Consider the following 22923-nt stretch of genomic DNA (forward strand, 5'->3'; position numbering starts at 1 on the left):
TATGTGGTACTGCTAGAACATATCATGCCAAACTAAGGAACCAGAACCCATCTTGGGCAACCAGAAATGACTGTCATTCATTTCACAATGAAACGGTTTTGCATATTTGGTCACAATATGCATTTCTGGGTAAAAGGAACCCAAATACAACGAGATAAATTAGAAGAGTTAATAAAACAAATGTAACTGACTTCAAGACACTTCATCTGAAAGACCAGGCTGAAAGACTAGAATTCTCACTGAGACGTTTTCCCCAAGTACAGACCGGTGTCACAACTGTGAATGAAGGATTTGTTCTCTCTGTGCTGGCAACAATTTTTAAGAAGTTGAGGGACTTCCCTGGTGGTCCAGTGGTTGAGAATCTGCTTTCCAATGCAAGGGACACGGGTTCGATCCCTGGTCGGGGAACTAAGATCCGCAACTAGGCCCGCACGCTCTGGAGCCCACACACCACGAGAGAGCCTGCACGCTGCAACTGCTAAGCCCACGCACTCTAAGAGCCCACGCACCACAACTAGAGAAAAGCCTGTGTGCTGCAACAAAGAGCCTGCGCACTGCAAAGAAAGATCCCGTGTGCCGCAACTAGGACCTGATGCAGCCAAATTAATAATTAAAAAAAAAAAAAGTTGAATATAATTACGCAGTGTTGGAGATATTTGTGACTGATCTAATCTGAAGCTTCTCCAGTTCTGTCATTAGCTCAGGGTATCCTTGCCTTGGAAGGCAAAGCAGGTAAAAAATGAGGCAAGAAGATGAACTGGAGATGATTCTAGGATTATAATTACATTTAGAATAACAGATAAAATGAGAGGGGAGGGTGAGGGTAGGTTGAACAACAGTCATAAAGTCACAGGTACCACCTCTTTTGCTGGCCTTAGAAACTACAGGAACACAGCACTCAACCTGGGCTTCATAAAAGCCTCCCTCCCTCTTTCCAAAGGGATGGTGAAAATAAAAATGTGAGTTTTCCTTATGCTTATTTGCCATCTACATTCTAGCAGGTGGTCTGAGCTCAGAAGGAGGCAGACAGCAGGGTTGGGGCAGCCACACCTTTACCCTGCTTGAGAACATCTTTATGCAAAGACAGATGCTGAGGGCTTCAGGACAGACCACCTGACAGCAGGTTTCTGGATGTCCTATTTGTGCATTTTGATAAACACAGGGACCCTGAAGTCTCAATCTTTGCCGCAGACAGAGACAAATGACAGGAGAAGATGCCTGCCTGGGAAGACGGTCATTAATCCAGACCACAAAAGAATAGAAAGTTTAACCTGATGTTGACCAACCTTCAAACCTATCTTCCCTAGCGATAAATCTAGATAGTCTTGCTGCACAGCAAGCTCATGGAGCAAGGGCTCAAATATGGTTGTACATCATTTTTAAAGGTTTTTAAATCTGCAGGACACTAAAGTCAGACACTAAACATGCTTGCTCCTGATCTCTAATCTTAGACATGTCTGACTTTGGCCAAGCCTCTGTATCCTTATTTTAAAAAACACAATGAAATGAACAACTATCTCACTGGGTTATTATAAGGAGTAAACAAGATTTTAAAAGACATATGTATATTAGTGTATTTATATATACTACAAATGTTGTGTATGTTATAAATTAGTATACATGAAAAATGTGATAGCTGATACCTTTCATTCAATGGATGATCAAAGAGAACCAAAAAAGATGGGATCTGCGTAATGTCTCCCTTTTGTTTTCTGAGGTCCCTCTACACCTGGATGGGACAAGCTAGAGAAAGGCAAAATGATCTGTGACTTAGCAAATGGAAGGAGAGTGAAGAGGTTGGAGTGGGGTGGCAAAGGCAAGACCATGCTGTGCTGTGAAGGTGAGGAAACCCAGGAGAAGAACAGTCTCTCTTAATGGTACCCTAAGTGTTAGGATTCCCGGCCATATCTAACTTAATCTGCTTCTCTGTACTTGAAAGAACTATAAATTATGACTGTATAAGCCTGTAACTTTCTTTCTAGTTATCAAAGCTGAGGAAAAGGATTCGGGCAGAGAAATTTAAATGGGCTGGTACATTCCCTACTTTCTCACTTTCTCTCTCCTCAGAGTACCTAGAAATTAAGAGAAGAGGCACAACCACAAGCAGCCCTTGGTTTACAGTAGGGGGAGGAGGGCGGGGAAAGAGACAGAGAAAGAATGAACAGACGGTAACTCAGCATCAACCAGCCGGCAACAACCTTCACTAGAAGACCTGGACTGCTAATACTGAGGTGACTAATCCACAGCTGCTATTAAAAACAAGTTTATAGTCTGCTTCAGCCCCACAAGAAAGGCACACACCAAGGGGAGGGACTTTCGGAGGGGCTTTAGAGAAACCAGCCCATTGTTACTAACCAGGGAGCAATACAATGGTAAGTCAGTGCATGAAAGGTGAAGAGGGTGATGTAAATTCAGGCTGCGCTGAAGCCAGGGGGAGGCAAGAGCACAGGTGGGCTGTGGGGAGCACAGGGAGGAGGCAGTCTGACACAGGAAAATCAAGGGGGAAGGAAGGGGAAAGGGAGGAGGTGGTAACAGAAGAAAGAGAAGGTAAGATGAGAACAGAACATTTTAAACTAACCCAGAACTCCACTGTGAAGGACAAGTCACGAGGCAAGATACAGCTCAAAGGCATGAGCCCCACGTTTCACCACTGCGAAGAGATAACAGCCTTCCAAACATGCGTGGAGAGAGGGCTATGCAATCTGCACTGACTCCCAGAGCTCCACGGGATTACCGAGGCTTTTCAGCAGCACTAAGTCCCAGCAGCCTTGGCACTGTGCGTTGAAACTGCTTCCCTGAATAGACCCCGGTGCTGGAAAAATAATCATTTCTACAGGGGAACATATTTCCCTACAGGTAACTGCCTGGCTAAAGGAGTGGAGACTCTCCCTTCACTGCTGTGCCCACGTCCATCTTCCCCCAGCAGGGACTTAAGGCAGAAGGACACATCTGAGAGTCACAGAGCAGCTGGGCCCTTCTCCCACCACCCCTGCTCCGTTTGCCACAGCACAGCTGTTTGAGGGCAACCTTGCATTTCTTTCACATTTACATCTTCCTCAGACGAATGAGCCTCCCACTGAGTGCTCCTTCTGCTTCCCAGTACACAATTGGCCAGTGTGTTTAAGGATTGTATCGGGAAGGCCAATTGGTACGAAGGGTATTCCCACCTTCTTGGTCCTCTCTGGCAAAGATATTTCTCAAACACTTCATAAAGCTCCACTGCAAGATGGCTCCTGGGGAACTATTCATTCAGCTCACGAAAGAGGAAGGTGGAAGGGAGGCAGGAGCTCTTAAGATCCCAGACCTGACCAGGCTATGTCAAGATGAAGGGGAAAAAAAAAGGAAGATGACTGACAGGCTGTCCTATTCCAGTACTGCCAGCAAAAAAGATGGGGAAAGAAAAATGTTTAACCACCGTTCCCTCTTATTCTGCATGTTTTGAGAATATCAAAATATAGGAATCAAAGCAAGAGCCAAATGTCCAATCTGGTACAAGCCAGGAAAGCTCAGTTTCAAGATGGAAAGAAACACAATGCATGGCTAGAAAGGTCAGGAGCAGCAGGTCAGAGAATGTAAAACCCAGCAGGAAGATTGGGGAGCTTGACCTTGGAGCCCGGGGCTGACGCTGCTCCTTTAGCTCACCCCCGTACCCCAGCCGACCGCTCAAAGAGACTAGCAGAGCAAGGAATGACCTCTCAACCCCCACATTAATCTGACAGGCAACTTCCAAAGGATCCTTACTGGGGGTACAGGGAGACTGAGAACGTTTAGGGACAAGGGAGTAGGACCTCAGAGAAGCAGTGTGATTAAGGGTACTGAGAGAATCTGTCTCCTAGGGAAATCCGAGTATTGTCTTTGTTGTTAATCTCTGTATCTACTCTGCTTAAGAGAAAAAACACCAACCCTCCTGCCTCCCTGATGTTATGAAGACAGTCCACATGAAGCACTTCCACAGTCACTGTTGACGCAAATGGGAAATTTAAAAGTTGCCTAAAGAGCAGCGGCCATTTTCTCCCAGCCTGGCCTGGGGACCAATGGGCTGTCTCTTCCCAGAGGCTTCAGGGAATCAGCAATGCAACTACCAGAGGTGGGAGTGCCCTGGGCATTTTAACCCTCTGTCCCTCACCCCATCCTATTTCTCATAAATAATAACTTAGGGGTTTGAAGCAAGAATGTCAAACCACTATTGCTCAGACAGTGGCCAACTTAGAAGCACTCACAGCTCGGGAGGAGGGGTAAGAAAGCAAGTTGAATATATACTTACTCAAAGTCCTCAAATTCCAAGTCGGTTCCCTCTACTGATGGACCCTGGTTGTCTGAGGAAGAGGAGGAGGTGGAAGAACGGAGGCGGTTCTGTTGGTAGCGCATAGAACGCTGGCGGATACTGTCTCTCCGTGAGAGATACTGGATCATCCTCTGGGCATAGTATGCAGCAGGAGATAATCTGAGAGAAACAGAGATGAACAAACACAAACTAGCACTAATGTGGGGAATACTGTGAAATCCAGCTCTCCCATCACATCTCCCTGCTGAGGCGAACTCTGGAGACATGAAAAATAAACGGCATTTAACTCACCGGGAGATTTGTACTGCACAATATGCTTGTCAGACTACCACCAGTGTTTCTGTTCTGAGATAAGGCAAACAGCTGTTTAATCAGTCATCATCTGATCAACAGCTGCCCCTTCCAAGAGTTTAACACTGGACCTTTCTTTTAGTTTCTTAAGGGACCTCTTTTAACTTCTCAGGGTGTGACCTTTATATAGATTCGCAGATTTTCCTTAATCATCCATATTCAAAATATAAGAAATGAAAGGGACCACAGCTTCTTTCATTTTATAGATGAGAAAACAGGCCAAGAGATGGTGAACCCGAGATGACTAAAGAAGGCATCTTCAGGCATCACCTTCACCAGGCAGGGCTCCTTTCTTCTCCAACAAATACTTGTAGCTCCAGATTTGTCCTAGCTCCTTAAGAGTACTTCTTTGAACCTCTTATCTCTCCTTTACAGATTATCCAGATATTTTAACACAGAGAAAATATTCAGGATAGAGACTGAGAGTAAAATATACTCAGGAGAACAGAAAATCTAAAAGAAAACAACAGCTTTTTTCTATTTCTTATGACAGAGCATCATAGGCTACGTGGGCACTGAGCAACACAGAAGACAACAGTCACTCTTCTTCTCCCTTACAATGGCTGTTCTCAGTAATTAGTCTTAAAAGACTTAATTTACTTTAAATTAGTAAAAGGTCTATATTCTTCCAGCTATGGTTCACTGTCTTCATACTCCATGAAAATGTCTACTGTCCTATACAATTTGCACATTCCCTTCTTTCTCAAGTTTTTCCTCCATCTTTCACAACACATATAATTTGAGGCTGTGAACTGAGAAAGTGAGAGAAGAACAGTAACAGAAAAATGTTTTATATATAATATTAAGTGGATTACTAAGAAATTTCAAGACTTAAAACCTGCCCAAGACCTAAAACCTGCCAACTTTGATTCAACAATTCCACTATTAATTTTATCCTACAGAAATACACCAGGATACGAAGAGATATATATATATTGCTGGCGCTAGTGAAAAACTGGGAAACACCCCAAATGTCCACCAACAGATTAAATAAATTACATCTATACAAAGAAACATTATATAACAATTGAAAAGAATATCCCTATATATGCACAATGAAAGCCCTCTAAAATAAAATTTTAAGTGGGGGAAAAATTAAAGAATATGTATATACTAATACGTATATAAAAATATTTATTTCTGTAATTAGAACAAAAAAAATGAAACACAACAATCCTGATATGGATTCCTAGGGACCTTAACTTCTATAATGTTTGAATATAGAAGGAAAAAAAAGCATGCAACTTTTTTTTTCTAATGGAAATCTGGAAAAACTGATTGAGAATGGAAATGGAAATATTTACATCCAAATGGTAGGAAAAGTACAAACATCTTGCTGCCTGACCTTTCATTACCCCTGGACAAAGTAAGCCTCTAGGTAAATCCTCAGTAAATCTACTCACTCAGACCAAAGGAGATCCTGCAGTCAACTGCCTCACGAAACAGGGCTGCCTCTGAAATGCCTGTCATCAGAGGTGGTGTCCTTCTGGCCAACCATCAAGCAGAATTTCCAAGCAGGCCAGGTGACAATCTTTGGAACTCAAAAGTCTGTGTTATGGAACAATATGCTGCATTTGGCACCTCTGAATCCAAATTATCTTTATACAGTAGGTGGGCATGGGACGTACAGAGGCCTTGGCCAAGATCATCAGAGAATAAGATTTAAAGTTTCAACTTGTGGAACTTTCACTGTCTCTTTGGGCACCTGTTCCCATGCATTTGGCAAGGATGAATCAAGAACCCTAAATTTTCAACAGACAGAAGCCAATACTCTTGAGTTGTTCCTATAGCTACCAAATATACAGAAATCTTCCAGTAGAAATCAATTGTTGTTGGTTAAATTCTCAAGTCAGTCAGAGTAGAAAAGAATGTTAAAAAAAAGTTTTAAGAGGAGAATGAAGATTCTTTTTTTTGAAAAGATTCTGAAAAGTGACCATAAATACACTCATTACTGAGTTGATAGCCTACCTTAACTAATGGAAAAATTATATTATGGTGATAGAGGCAGAAATAATGTTGATGCTGACAATAATAAATAAAGATTGTCCTTTTATGTAGGGGTAAAAATTCAGCACTAGGGGGCTTCCCTGGTGGTGCAGTGGTTGAGAGTCCGCCTGCCGATGCAGGGGACGCGAGTTCGTGCCCCGGTCTGGGAAGATCCCACATGCTGCGGAGCGGCTGGGCCCGTGAGCCATGGCCGCTGAGCCTGCGCGTCCGGAGCCTGTGCTCCACAACGGGAGAGGCCACAGCAGTGAGAGGCCCACATACCGCAAAAAAAAAAAAAAAAAAATTCAGCACTAGGTAACCTCAATTGTTTAATTTCACCATTGGACAGGAATTCCCTAAACTACATAACTGTGCATCAATGGTAAAGAAAAATGGATTCACAATTATTAAGTACAAGTACATCATAGCCTCATCTTTTTAGATATCCAGAGTGAAGCTAAGGATCTGAATGCTGACATGTCTCATAAAGGCTTTGACCTATACAGATTATGCAGGGTGAAATCTAAGAGGAAAAAGAAATTAAACAACCAGTAATGAGGTAACAATCATCCTCCTACTGAAGAGTGGATAATTATCAAACTCTAAAAGTGTTCCAAGTGAATATTTTAAATAACTCAAGTTTTCTTCAAGGAAGAATACTTCCCCCTCCAAAAAACCCTTTTTTGTGTTTAAAGGGAAAATGTAAAAATAACACCACCACAAAATTTGGCCTTTCTGTGATAAAGAGATCTGAGTAGGAATAAATAACAAATTTATTACATGAAAGGAGGACAAATAATGGTCTTTAAGAGTCACCGTTAAACTTTGTCAGGTTAAAAATTCTGGGGATGAGATTCCCATTACTGTCCTAAAAGAAACTGTTTCACAGCAAGAAGTTCTCTCAGGGTTTCAAAGAATTTGATTCATGCAAAATATTTCCTTCTCTTATTTAGGGCTTGTTACTTTCAAATATGACTAGAGACTAACATAAACTTCCTTGTTTCAGTCATCATCTAAGTTGCCTGCCCGTTTTAAAGTCATCAATCCCCATGTTCCCTGATCTGCCATTTCTGGGGTACGGAAAAGGAAGTAAGAGGATAACAGAGAATCTTTTCACTAGTATCTCAGAAAGAATGCTCAGTATCATGACATAACTGTAGTAACAACAAAATCACTCAATAACCTTGGAAACAAAAACCTTGGACTTGAAATTCTTAATCTACAGCAAAGCTCATTTAGCCTTTTCTGACCTACACTGTTAACTTCAACCCCACCATTATAAATTACCCTCTTCTTTTGGCAAAGCCTCACAATGTGCGGTCTGCTGTTGCTAGAGAATGTGCAGGTTATCCTCCTTTCGGATCATTAACAGAATTATTAAGTCCTGCTGTGACAACCCCAAAGGGCTGCTCACTATAAATAAATGTTATATAACAACTCAACACCCCATCCTCGGTCCTGAGTTACCAGTATAAGGTAAAGGTGGGCCTTAAACGCATCTGAATTCTTTTTTTTTTTTTATCTCTTCAAGAACTTTTCAAATGTCTTCTAATGGGGGTAAGGCAAGCACTTTAATAATGTGTCAACTTGTTTTATTCAGTTACCCTTTTGTCAGTCATCTCTTCCGTCATATAGTCTCCAAAACTTCAACATCTGAATGAACTTGATTTCCGCCTTTTCATGTTCTAAATTTTCTCTCAAATGAGAGAGAATTGTTTGCTTTTAATTTGTAAGTGATTTCCCTATTAATAAAAAAACTTTTGTTTCCCTTTTGGCTGTCCATCTGAATGGCAACAGCCTCTCTGATGAGCAGAAAAGAAATATCCTGTGATTCTGCCAATGACCTCCTCAGGTCCCTCCTCTAGTGTCCCACTTACAAAAATGAGCCCCAAAGGACACGGGCTCAGTCATAACCCTCTGTCACCAGAGGCTCTGTTCACTTACCTGTAATACTTCCCAATCACCTGAACCACCTGTCTCAAAACTGTAACTGAAGAGTAAAAGAGCACCAGGACCAGAGAGGCACAGAATGGGGCTTCCAACAGCTTGGCAACCCCACGGGCAGTCCCTCCCCCCCACCTAGTGCCATTTCTCACTTTGGCCTTACCTCGCTGGGTCTGGGTAAATTGGGTGCTCTCTGGATCCTGCTCCATCATAACGGGATAATGAAATGAGGGAAGACTCCAGCAGCCTCCTAGCAGAGATTAAAAAAATGGCAATAATCCCTGTCAATTACCAACTCAGAGGTCATTCATAAGGAAAAATGGGGGGAGAGATAAATAACATCCCCCTTTGCAGCTAGCTAACACCTCTTATCTGGGATCACACCCTTCCTATAAGCACTTAGAGGCATAAGTAAATGAAGAGCTCCAGAGCTCCCACGCTGGATATGGCCATTGTATCATGGTGAATACTGCTCTTCCGTCAGTGCAGTAGAGACATGATCTTATTTCTATTTCCAGTACCTCCAGTAGACAAATAGGAGGTTGGGATCAACATGGGAGAGGAAAATGAGGCATACCAAGAGACTATCATGTAGTGCCAACATTTACCTTGGTGTTCAGTTCCTGCATGTCATCCTAATCCACAGCCCCTTATCTTCTACACATTCTGCTCTGCCCACACCCTTTCTGTGAGTACTCCTACGGCTCTCTTAACAACTGATAAAAATCTCTAATTATATAATCTAGCCCAACTGTCAATTCAATGATCATATGTGTTACACACATATTTTATTGAGTACTTTTTTAGTGCCAGGCAAATACTAAGCACTTCACATGTAGTTCTTTATTTAAACCTCACCACAGGGCTTCCCTGGTGGCACAGTGGTTGAGAGTCTGCCTGCCGATGCTGGGGACACGGGTTCGTGCCCCGGTCTGGGAGGATCCCACATACCGCGGAGCGGCTGAGCCTGCGCGTCCGGAGCCTGTGCTCCGCAACAGTGAGAGGCCCGCGTACCGCGGAAAAAAAAAAAAAAAAAAAAAAAAAAAAAAAAACCTCACCACAGCCTGAAAAGGTAAGCATTACTATACATACATGAGATCAATGGGCCTAGAAGTTAAGTGTATTGCACTGCAGCACACAGCTACCAAGCGATAGCACCAGGACTCCAGTGAAGGCCTGTCAACTCCAAAATGCTTCAAACCACTATGTACATGTATCCAGTGTGAGTCCCAACTAGAATGCAGGTCCAGTAACACTGGCTCTTCCCATTTATTTAAGGGAAGCCAAAAATCTGGACTTTTGCATGAAATCTCCTGTTACATTTTAGCTAAAACATTTTTTTTCCTTTTCGTACAGGAAAGGCCAGTTTGACAAACATCTGACAAACATGGTTCGGGGCCCCCCAGTTTGCCATGTCTGCCACACTGCTTCCCAACTCAAATGTGCCTTGGCAGCCAATCAAGCTCCTACCATAGAAGACGTTTCAAAGGAAGTGGACTCAGAAAGAAATGCATATTGTTCCTCTCCAGCAGCATTTTGCCTGGCTCTACCAGGAGCAGGTCTCCAGCTCCCTGCTGGACTCTTCTTTAAAGCACATCTGCAGGATAAGGACAGCAGCTACCAATCTTTTCCAATTGAGTTAATTCAATTCACTGTTATTAAAACCAGCTGGCTTTAGGTATAGTCATGTGCAGTCACTTTATCCCAGCGACTGGCTCACCGAAGCATTTTCCCTAACAGCCTGGGAAAGAGATACAACAGAGGCCCTGTCAACCTGGCTTGCTACCTTTCCCACCCAGGAAAATAACTGTTACATGATGTTTTGGATCTAGACAAGGCTTATAATCCCCACACTTAGGACAAGTTAAATAGTCCTACCACTGAAGGGAGTGAATACAATAAAACCAATGAGGAAGAGAAGAAAGCAATAAAACAACTTCTCTCTGGTTGAAAACCTGAATCTTCAATGATACCACTGTTTACGGCAGCAGAAATGCTGTGTTTCATCAATTCTAAGACACGCTTCCCCCCCCCCAATGTTTTAATGTGTCTGAAATTAGGATACATTTTATAATTGTGTGACGCAGTTTAATTGGCAAGATTTTTTTCTATCATAGGAGCACATAAAATAATGGCATGTCTTTGAATCTTGAAATACGGACTATTTGTGAGAGGAAGGGATAGTGAGAGGTACACAGACTGGAGAAAGAAGAGAAGCGAAATTTTAAAAGAGTATCAATTTAGGCCATCATATATTCACTACTAATAAATTTGTCCTATAGGAATTAGGCGGGAGCTGAAGAACAGAAGCAAGATCTGAGAGCAGCTGACTGCCCTGGAACACCCAGAAGCTTGTTCTATCCCAGAGGGTTCTGGAATGAGTCTTGAATTTCATTGAGCCCTGTCGTGTTACCCTCCAAATGTCTGCTTAATAAGCAGAGGCCCTTTGACAAGAGGCATCCTCCAGAGTGACCAGTATATATCCTTCTTAAGTACTTCTGCCTGAAAAATGACCCTGCCAAATTAGGAGGCCAATATTACCCACTACTCTGCCAAGGCAGTGACAGTACTCAAAGAAATGAGATGACTTTTTAGAGATGCTGTGAAGGAGATTCTTGAACCAGAAGAGCTTGGTTTACACAATTTCAATTTTAATGATTCCATTTTATAATCCCGCAAACTCTACTTCCCACCCTAAATTCTTACCTTAATTAGGAAGGCGTCTTAAAACAGAGTTACACCAAAATGTTTAGTTTTGTCTCTGGGGAGTCCCTGATGAGGTTCTTTTGGAACATATATATAACCCCTGTGCCTACTTACTAGAATCTGTTGGCACCATTTGCTCCTCAGGCAATACAGTGGACTAGCAAGTCATACACATATGGCATGTTAACTGCTAATACACAAAATCAGGAGAGCCAATTACTGTGAATAGCACCCCATACATGTATCACTGATGAAACATTAAGTTCTCTACAGTTACAACACAAACACTATCTGAAGGATTAAAAAACACTTCTCCAGGGGCTTCCCTGGTGGTGCAGTGGTTGAGAGTCCGCCTGCCGAGGCAGGGGACACGGGTTCGTGCCCCGGTCCGGGAAGATCCCACATGCCGCGGAGCGGCTGGGCCCGTGAGCCATGGCCGCTGAGCCTGCGCGTCTGGAGCCTGTGCTCCGCAGCGGGAGAGGCCACGACAGTGAGAGGCCCGCGTACAGCAAAACAAAACAAAACAAAACAAAACACTTTGCCAATTGGTGTTGAATAAAGAAATAACGAGTAAATATCACCACCACTCCTAGGAAACTCAAAGAAAGATCTTTCTCTCTAACAGTTAGCCTCCTGCAAAGAGCCATAGATGGGGAAATGACACAAGAAAAAGGAATGGAATGGCAGCTGAGCGCTTTCTGCTCTGGCCACCACAAATTTCACTTGACAATGATCAATCAAGTAGTTGAGTAATATGAAGTCAGGTAGGACTTAGGATGGGCTCAGACAAGCTTGTTCAAGCTTGAAGCTACCATTTCATTCTGACCTGTTATTTAGAAATGTTTTAAAGAGTCATTGAAGCTCTGACAGAGAAAAAAAAAACCTTTCTTTACAAGTTTGCCGGGTTTATTCTCTAAACTAGTGGTGTTCAAGTGAGGTACATCAGGGGTTCTGCTCTTCTGATCCACTGGAGAACAGGAAGAAAATAATAGAACTTTTGATTTAAAATGTATAACCATAATGCCACACACACACACACGCACACACACACAGGTTGCTCAAAAGCCTTTTACTAACAGAGGTTGTTTTTTTTAAGTCTAAAGGCCACTGTTCTATCAAACTATACACTATTTTAAGAAAATTCAATATTTATAGAATATAATTATCACAAATATATAAAATACAAAAACTATAAATAAAGGCATAACTATATTCACATACAGGTAGAGCAAAAGAAAGAAAATGATACAGCAAATGTGGTAAAATGTTAATATTTACGGAATGTGGGTGAAGAGTATATGGGAATTCTTTGCACTATTTTTGCCACTTTTCTGCAAGTCTGAAATTATTTCAAAATTTAAAACATCCAATATACAAAATCTAAAAGTAAACCACTGAAAACTAAAGAGAAAACTACTCATTTTCAAAAGAATTACTCACTTCTTAAAAAGAGTTTCTTCAAATAGCAAGTTGCCTCTAAAAAGCAGGTTTGACAAACTACAGGTACTGGGCCAGCTGCCTATTTTTATAAATAAAGTTTTATCCAAACACAGCCACAACCACCCATTTAAATATTGTCTGTGAGGACTTCCCTGGTGGCGAAGTGGTTAAGAACCTGCCTGCCAAAGCAGGGGACACAGGTTCGATCCCTGGTCTGGGAAGATCCCACATGCCATGGAGCAACTAAGCCCGTGCACCCCAAGTACTGACCCCACGTGCCTTAAAGCCCGCGCGCTGCAACTACTGAGCCCACGTGCAGCAACTACTAAAGTCGGCACGCTCTAGGGCTCACGTGCCACAACTACTGAGCCTGCGTGCTCCAACTACTGAAGCCGCGTGCCTAGAGCCTGTGCTCTGCAACAAAGAAGCCACCGCAATGAGAAGTCCACGCACCGTAACGAAGAGTAGCCCCCCGCTCACCACAACTAGAGAAAGCCCGTGTGTGGCAACAAAGACCGAACGCGGCCAAAAATAAATTAAAAAAAATTTTTTTTAATTAAAAAGAATATCATTTGTGGCTGCTTTGGAGCTAGGAAGGCAGAGTTGAGTAGACCTAATAGGGAAAGGACTAAAATATTTACTACCTGGCCCATTACAGAAAAAAATCTGTCCACCTGTGCTCTAAAACATTTGCTTACATAAAATTCCTTGAAAGATAAGGTGGAGTCACTAAGGAATGTAACAGAAAAGCTTGAAATCAAAGTATTACACACTAGAATAAGTTATCAAAAATTAATATTAAGCCCTACTAAAATATAAGTCAATACACAATCCAAGCTGTAAAATTCCTAATATTTTAAATGAGTACAACTATTTCTTCCTTCCTTAATTAATACTCTGAATATGTACAACAGTTCCCTATATCAGCTGTATCCTTTGATGACTAGGAAAACAATAAAAAATAGTAGTAGAAGAAAGCTCTGGAAAAGAACAAAGTTGTTAGGGCAGATGAGATGGGTTACCCAAAAGAAAAGAACCTTTGGGGAATTCCCTGGTGGTCCGGTGGTTAGGACTCTGCGCTTACACTGCAGGGGGCATGAGTTCCATCCCTGGTCGGGAACTAAGACCCCCACAAGCCGCACAGCGCGGCTGGAAAAAAAAAAAAAGAAAAGAACCTTTGTTTCAAATTCAATGGGTATCGGGGTAGAGAAGGAGAAAGTTTGGGTACCAGTCTAGACAAATAAATAAGCCAGTGACAACTCTTCCTTAATAAACAACTATATCCTAAAGATATTCTTTTAACTAATTGTCAAATCACAGAGAAAATCAACAAACTAAAGCCAACAAACAAGTACAGACCTTCTCCAATCACTGGAAACAATCAATTGCTAAAACTGTGACCTATATATACTGATAAGGAAAGTTGCTCTTAGAAGCTAAGATGCTGGTGCCCCATGCCTGAAGAGTAATTTCCCAGTCTGGCTCTGATGCCTGGGTGACATCTGCTAGTTCAGTTCAGGGAAGCCAAACCCAAAGGAATAACTCCCTTCCACCTAGGAAATAAAATCCAAATTCCTCAGCTTGACATCCAAAGCCTTGCAGCCAAATTTCTCATTCCTTCTGAACATACTATATGCTCTGGTGCAATCGTTTTCAAACTTTTTGGTCTCAGAGTTCCTTTAACAATCTTAAAAAGTATTGATGGGGGGCTTCCCTAGTGGTGCAGCGGTTGAGAGCCCGCCTGCCGATGCAGAGGACACGGGTTCGTGCCCCAGTCCGGGAAGATCCCACGTGCCGCGGAGCGGCTGCGCCCGTGACTCATGGCCGCTGGGCCTGCGCGTCCGGAGCCTGTGCTCCGCAACGGGAGAGGCCACAACAGTAAGAGGCCCGAGTACCACAAAAAAAAAAAAAGTATTGATGGGGCTTCCCTGGTGGCACAGTGGTTAAGAATCCACCGGCCAATGCAGGGGACAGGGGTTCGAGCCCTGGCCCAGGAATACCCCACATGCTGCGCAGCAACTAGGCCCATGCGCCACAACTACTGAACCTGCGCTCTAGAGCCCAAGAGCCACAACTACTAAGCCCGCGCACCGAGCGCCTGTGCTCCACAACCACAACAAGAGAAGCCACGACAATGAGAAGCCCACGCACCACAACGAAGAGTAGCCCCCGCTCGCTGCAACTAGAGAAAGCCTGTGTGCAGCAATGAAGACCCAATGCAGCCAAAAATAAATAAAATTTTTTAAAAAATGATCCCAAAGAGTTTTGGTTTATATGGGTTTTATCTATCAATATGTACTATATTTGAAATTAAAACTGAGAAAAATTTAATACACAAGTACACATTCCATTGGCCATCAGAGTAATAACCTCATTACACATCATGTAGTGTCTAGAAAACTCCACTGAACCCTCATGCAAGAAAGTGAAAAAGACAAAGAACATCTCAGTATTATAAACATAGTTTTGACTTCAGGGATCCCAGGCCACACTTTGAGAACTATTGCTCTAGCTAAACTAAACACACCCTCACTGTTTCACCTCTGTCTTTAGCTTGGCCATTTCTTCTTTCTGGAAAGTTCTTCCCCATCTCTGTCTGTAAAACTCCTTCAAAGCTCAAATACCTGATTCCTCTAGCCAGATGTTCACCCTTTCTTCCCCCACACCCTGTAGCATCTGAATCCTCTCTTAAAAGGCCTTCTCCCAAGTCACCTGTACTGCAGTTCCTAGTAAGTATATCGTCTTCTCTCTGCTACTGGACTACAAGGTACATGAAAGCAAGTACTGGGTCCAAGTCATCTTTTTATCCCCATTAAAACTCACATCCTAATTAACACATAATAGGAGACCAATAAATATCTAAGTGAATAAATCAGCAGGCCTAAGTAGACTTGGAAAATAAGCAAGAAGACATATCTGATTGCCCCTCACTGACCCTGTGACTTTCAGACAAGGTTTCTAGATGTCCAAAAACTCACACTGAAATTCCTGAAGGAACTAGTTTTTCAGAAACTGCTTACATCACTCTTCATCCCTTCGGTCACTTAAGCCCTTCAGGTTAAAGTGCTGACATAGTTATCCTGATAAATGCAGTGCAGCCTGCTCCCTAGGAGGCTTGTTAAGTCATAAAGTCAGAGGCTGGCTACTTGCCTGGGAAACTACCACTGATGCTCCTGGACAGCTTATTGCCGAAAGAGACCTCACAGGGGAAAGAGGGCAATGTTTTCAGGGGAATGAAGAGGTGGGAGGCCAAAGAAACTTGGATACAATATTGCCTTCATTTCTGCATCTTGCTCGGCAAGCCCCAGATCTCTGCCTTGGCGCATGCCAGGGCTGGGAGATGACAAGCCCTTATTCTTTGTAAAAAAATAATTGTGTGTTCTGCAACGACACTTCTATTATGATTTCCAAATTGACATCTCTGCTTTAAAGCAGAGGCATCCAAGCCTCCCCATTTCACACACTGGCAATTATCGCTGAAGTTATCCAACGATAGGCACTCATCTGATCCCTGCAGGGCCCCCTAGTTCTAGGCGTGCACTTACAGCACATGATGCAGTTGCCAGAAGAGACTGGCAGGCAATTCCTGCTCCTGCTGTGGGGCAGACCAAGGCAAGGTGGCACTGCTAAAAGGCTAACCTCAGGAAAAAAACAGACATGCTACAGAAAGAGCTCACAGTGCCTGTTGTGTGGATCAGCCTTATTTTATCATCATCCAGCATAAACAATTCACAGGGCTCAAAGTAAAGCCTTTTACCAGACAAACATCTTACAAAACATTAACATATCCCTCAATGTCTCTGTGCAGCGAGCAACTGATGGCAAAATATCAGAGCACAATATAATCAGAGACACCAAGAGGGAAGAAGGTGGAAACAATTCATACAGGGTGTGCAACTGTGTATCTGGCTATACGAAAGTCTTGCCTGAAAAGTCAGTCAGACCCCTCTTAGAACAGCGGACCCTCTGCTGACCGTTAGGTACTTGGTTATTTTTATTTATTTATTTTTTAATTTTTATTTTATATCGGAGCATAGTTGATAGGTTATTTTTAATACACTTGTAAAATGATTGGTTGGCACTATGCCTAGCTCCTGTATATCCTCAACATATCACACTATAGTTATGAAACGTCCATTTATAATAAACACTCACTTTTGCCAGCATCTGAACTCAAAGGTCCAAGGTGATCTACATGGACATGTTTACTCTGTCTCCAATTCTTTCTCTCTGGGAGACTTGGGAGGTCTGCCCACAGACCACAGACATTTTTAAACTAGGAATTTAGATCAGTGGCTTTTCACCAAAGGATGAGTAGGATCATACCAATAACAAGTTCCAGAGCTAGTTCTGATATTCACATGCACACATACCAACAAGCAGCAGCCATGACATGCAAGTTTGAACTTTAATCAAGAGGCAGTTACTAGAGTCTGTCATACAGGGTGAAGTAAGTCAGAAAGAGAGAAACAAATACTGTATGCTAACACATATATATGGAATCTAAAAAAAAAAAAAATGGTTCTGAAGAACCTAGGGGCAGAACAAGAATAAAGACACAGATGTAGAGAATGGACTTGAGGACATGGGGAGGGGGAAGGGTAAACCAGGACAAAGTGAGAGAGTGACATTGACATATATACCCTACCAAATGTAAAATAGATAGCTAGTGGGAAGCAGCCACACAGCACAGGGAGATCAGCTCGGTGCTTTGTGACCACTTAGAGGGGTGGGAGGGAGACGCACGAGGGAGGGGATATGGGGATATATGTATATGTATAGCTGATTCACTTTGTTATACAGCAGCAACTAACACAATAATGGAAAGCAATTATACTCCATTAAAGATGTTAAAAATTTTTAAAAATTTTTTAAAGAGGCAGTGAATCCTAATTGACTGGTTTCCCCCCAAATCAAGAAGAGATTTACAGAACTCAATAATCCTGAATTCTCAGCTAATTTTTTAAAAATTTATTTTATTTATTTTTGGCTGCACTGGTTCTTAGCTGTGGCATGCAGGATCTTCATTGAGGCGTGCAGGATCTTTCGTTGCGACGCAAGGGCTCTACTTACGGCGCGTGGCTTCTCTCTAGTGCCGTATGGGTTCTCTCTTCTCTAGTTGTGGTGTGCAGGCTCCAGGGCTCATGGGCTCTGTAGTTGTGGTGCATGGGTTCCAGAGCACGTGGGCTCTGTAGTTTGCCGCATGCAGGTTCTCTGTTGAGGTGCGCGAGCCCAGTAGTTGCAGCACCCAGACTTAGTTGCCCCATGGCTTGTGGGATCTTAGCTCCCTGACCAGGGATCAAACCCGCGTCCCCTGCATTGTAAGGCGGATTCTTTACCACTGGACCACCAGCGAAGTCCCCCTCAGCTAGTTTTATTCAGAATAATAGACAATTCCAAAAAAGTCTATCTCTAGACCTACTAATACTACAAAGGATATATGATATAATCATTTACTGTTTCAATAACAGCAAACCTTGCACATTTCTTCTCAGATCATTCTTCACATTCACATTCCTGACCTGAAATTTTAAAAACCCTCAACGAGGGCCATTCGTTCTACTGACCCTGGTATACTGCAAACAGCATACTCTACAATATGAGATAAAACCTTAGGGCCAACATCAGAAAAGCAAAGAGAAGTTAGTAAATGAAGCCTAACAAGAGAATGAGGAAAAAGGAATGCACAGTGGGCTGGGGCATTTATTAACCAGAGGCAAAGAGGCAGCCTTCCTGGCTGTCTGTTCAAGCAATTAGGTTTCTGGAGTCTATAGAAATAGAAAAGAGGGCAGAGACTCCCAGCTGGGCCCCCAAACAATCCACTGTCAGCCCTTGCATTAACCCAAAGCTCAGAGTACAATCACTTTTCTTATATCCTGGGCTCACTCTGAACTGCTTCTCTTAGTGACATTTGATTTTCACTGATTCACCTCTAGGGGTATACTACTTGCCCTTCCACCCTGATCCCGACCTCAGGAACCTTCTTGATTCCCTTTGGACTCAGCATTTGACTCCACTGGAATAATTTCTCTACCATTTCCCTCTGTCTAGACAACACGAAATTGTCATAAATGACACCTAAACTACAATTAGGAGAAAACCTCCAATTTCCACTCTCCTCCCCCGTTTCCCAAAAGAATTGCACATGCATGTCAATCAGTACTACCATGAAGATTAACTCTGTGAAGCCTGGAAGCCATTTAATTTCCAGCTTCCTAAATATTATGCACCCCCCCCACTCCACTATAATTAGAAGATCTAAATTGCCTTCTTTTCTCTAGCACTAATGGTTATAATCTCACAGATCTGAATGCCAGCTGAATCGATACCTGGGTAGAAAGTCCTTACACTTTATCCAGCTGCATTTTATTTAGCAAAATCAGACAAAAGCAAAAAGACAAGGCAACAGAGAAGAGAGGCAATGAGAGAAAGGCATGACTCAAGAGCATCAGAACCAGGCAGTACGATTATAACTATTATAAAAATAAGATAGTTTGAAGCCACTGCCAGTTCCTTGTGAAATGTAATATCAAAAAACAGCAAGGTCAGGGGACAGAAAATCATGAAATAACTTATCAATGGTTTTCAATGGGAGGGGGTTCCCCCCAGGAAACCTATGTCTGGATACATTTTGGTAGTTGCAGCTGGGTGGGGGGAGTACACTGGCATCTAGTGGGTAAAGGCCAGGGATGCTGCTAAACATCCTATGATGCATAGGACAGCTCCCCCCTCCTCCACCTCAATAAAGAATTATCCAGCCTGAAACGTTAATAGTGCTGCTTTTGAGAAATCCTCTGACACATCTTAACAGTCTGAGATTAACAAAGGGAAACTGAATAACTAATATATGAGGTAAGTCCATGCTTTAGCTTCAGAAACAAACTGCAGTTTAACTCATCATCTTGTGTCACTTATTAGCTGTGTGACCTTGGGCAAGTTCATTAACCTCAGCGTCCAAATTTAATGGGAAATGCCTATTTCACAAGGTTGTTATGATTAACTAAGAACATAACTATAGTAGCCAGTACAGTCTAATAAAAAATGATTATTTTTTTCTTCCCTCGATTACAGTTCCCAAAGTACCTGCAGGGAACACCTAGCCACCCAAGTCACTATGCCTACAAAGGTGGTTTCCTAGAAAGACATGTGTTGAAGAAGGACTGGTACTATAAAGGCAGAGACATGGGTATCTCAGCCCTAAGAATCACATAAGCCTCACCCAAATAGACCAACAAGAGCAGTTAGTCAACCATCCACCAATCTGGCTATTGGCCCATCCAACCACTGATTCAAACCACAAATAATTATTGAGTGTCTATTATCGGGTATATATTAGTACATAAAATAGATATGGTCCCCGCAGTAGCTAGTATCTGAAGATGGACTCCAAAGAATCATACTTCTTGGTATTCTTGCCCTTGTGTGGTCTCCTCCCACACTGAATCTAGACCAGCCTGTTAACTGCTTTAATCAAGAAAACGTGGTGAAAAATTTAAAAAAAAACAAAAACTGGTGAGTTCTGGGATTAAGCCTTTTTGAGAACTGACAGCTTCCTCCCTCTTGGAACTGTCACTTTTGGAAGTGCTAAGCCACTACATAAAAAGTCTGGTTACTCTACTGGAGAGGCCACATGGAGAGAGGAGCCCTTAATAGGCCTAGCTGCTCCAAATGAGCCTCCAGATAGATGACTCCAGAGAGACCCCAAGCAAGACCAGCAGAATTCCTTAACTGAGCCCAGTCTACCCAAAGAACAATGAAAGATAATAAAATTGTTAAGTCACTAATTTTGTTTTTTGGTTGGTTATGCATCAGTAGATGAATGAATCAGTTCCTAATCTTCTAGAACTTTCAAGCTAGTTACAACAGCAGCATTAAAAGTTAGTTTACAAGGGAAACTCGGCTACCAAAACAAAACACCAAACAACACATTTGGAAAGGGACCTTAAACAATAAAACTCAGTGCAAACTTGCTCACTGTCCAAAGCATGAGGTCTTGGTACTGGTCAAAAGGGTGAATGTCAATTTAGAAAGACTTTCTACTCTTTTCTACTTGTCTCAATCAGGCTCTCCTTCTTTTTGAAACACACTTCTGCCCTGGACGGCTCCCTCTCAATATTGAAGGTGACCCTAGAATTGGGGAAACTAAGGCTATTTGTACTCCCTCTCTTATCAAGAGGCAAATCGTTTCTTTTGCAGAGATCATTATAATAGAGTGCAGGAAAAATGAAGATAATATCCCATTCCCTTGCTATATGGGCCAAACTACTTTCTGTATCACTACACTTTCTAAAATAGAATCTCATTGCGTCTGCTGCAAATGACTAAGGGGAGTAACTGGCACTAGCCCTATCACAATAGCTGTTCCTTACCCTTTCCTTTATACAGCACCTCACATTTTTATGCACTTGGTTTACTCCAATTTTACATGGTGAGATTTCATAGATCATGAAGACTTAAGTCCAAAAAAAAAAAAAAAACACGGTACTAACAGATACAAAAGAAAATGACCTGTAGGGAATGTGTCATGGGCAAAAGGAGTTTTTGTTTGCTTTTTGGGTTTTTTGTTTGTTTGTTTTTTGAGCAGAGTAATAATGGAGAAAGAGAGAAAAGAGCTGGCATTTCTTGAGCATCTGAATATGTAAAAGCAACTGATGCTTAACTCATTTAACCTGCATAACAACGATTTTATAACTGAAGTTCAGAGAGGATATTTAATCTGCCCAGGGTCACACAATCCAGCCAGAATTTGAATCCTAAGTTGCTCAAATCCAAATCCTTCTATTAGAATACATTACAAGAAAAGAGGGGGAACCTAAGGAGACTATGAGAGTTAAAGTAACACTGCATCACACATGGGACAGGAGCAAAAGGAAAAATAAAGGTGATGGATGATGCAAAGGAATTTTAGTACACTTCAGAGATTTAGGGAGGAGGTGGTGGTTGTGATGTTAAGAGTTCCTGGGTGGTCTAAAACAGTATTCTCTAACTTAGTGCATATCAAAATCATCTGGAGAGCTTGTTAAAAACGCAGACTGCACACCTCCCACCCCAAGTTTCTGATTCAGTAGGTCTGGAATGAGCCCAGAAACTCGCCTTTCTCACATCAGCAGGAGATGCTGATGTTCCTGGTCTGAAGACCACACTTTGAGAACCACTGGCCAAAGATCGCACGGCAAACACATTCTGATGTATCTACACCTCTCTCTCTCCTTCTGTCTCTCTCTCTCTCACATATAACTTACCCCATCCAAAATAGTACCATCTAACACAGCTGCCAAATTTAGTTGCTCTAGGAGGGACTATAAATTCATCAACTCTTTGTAAATGAACTATACTTCAATTAAAAAAAAAATTGGGGGCTTCCCTGGTGGTGCAGTGGTTAAGAATCCACTTGCCAATGCAGGGGACATGGGTTCAAGCCCTGGTCCAGGAAGATCCCACATGCCGCAGAGCAACTAAGCCCGTGTGCCACAACTACTGAGCCTGAGCTCTAGAGCCTGCAAGCCACAACTACTGAGCCCGCGTGCCACAACTACTGAAGCCCGCGTGCCTAGAGCCCGTGCTCGGCAACAAGAGAAGCCACTGCAATGAGAAGTCCATGCACTGCAACAAAGAGTAGCCCCCACTCGCTGCAACTAGAGAAAGCCCACGCGCAGCAGCAAAGACCCAACACAGCCAAAAATAAATAAAATAAATAAATTTTTTAAATTAAATTAAATTTAAATTTTTTTAAAAAAATTCAGTAACTCTGTTAGGATGACCATTACTGCAATGGTCCTTTGCCTTCAAGGAGCTAACAAAAAATGACCAGCCCAGCTTCTGCCTCAATTTTGAGAACTCAAAAGAGACAAGCATAAAAAGGAATCAGAAAAGCATGCAGAAAAGAAAGAGTGCTAGACTTCTGGGAAAACACTAAAGTTAAAAAAAAAAAAAAAAAAAAAAGAAGAGTTCTTTCTTGTCTTAGTTTTAAAAGGGTTACATCTGCTAAAAAGAAAATTAAGAAAACAATCCTACTTACAACAGTGTCAAAAAGAATAAAATACTTAGGAATAAATTTAACCAAAGAGGTGGAAGGTTTGTACACTGAAAACTATAAAACACTGCTGAAAAAAATTAACGACACAAATAAAAAGAAAGACATCCCATGTTCATGGATTGGAAGACTTAACATTGTTAAAATGTCCATAATACCCAAAGCAATCTACAGATTC

At 42.2% G+C, this 22923-nt stretch overlaps 1 protein-coding gene across 14 annotated transcripts in view; it reads right to left on the reverse strand.

The window, feature by feature from the left end:
• The window catches only part of AMBRA1 (autophagy and beclin 1 regulator 1), a 175558-nt gene that overhangs the window by 105432 nt on the left and 47203 nt on the right, over positions 1-22923 (reverse strand). For 12 of the 14 annotated variants that reach the window (XM_032639180.1, XM_032639179.1, XM_032639170.1 and 9 more), the window contains 2 exons: positions 8730-8816; positions 4265-4444 (listed from right to left, as the gene is read on the reverse strand). In XM_032639180.1, the coding sequence (XP_032495071.1) occupies positions 4265-4444; positions 8730-8816 (267 nt within the window). The remainder of the gene's footprint in view (positions 1-4264; positions 4445-8729; positions 8817-22923) is intronic. The other 2 variants (XM_032639181.1, XM_032639169.1) reach the window with 1 other exon arrangement.

This window comes from Phocoena sinus, chromosome 8, assembly GCF_008692025.1.
Source record: "Phocoena sinus isolate mPhoSin1 chromosome 8, mPhoSin1.pri, whole genome shotgun sequence".
NCBI classification, from domain to species: Eukaryota; Metazoa; Chordata; class Mammalia; order Artiodactyla; family Phocoenidae; genus Phocoena; species Phocoena sinus.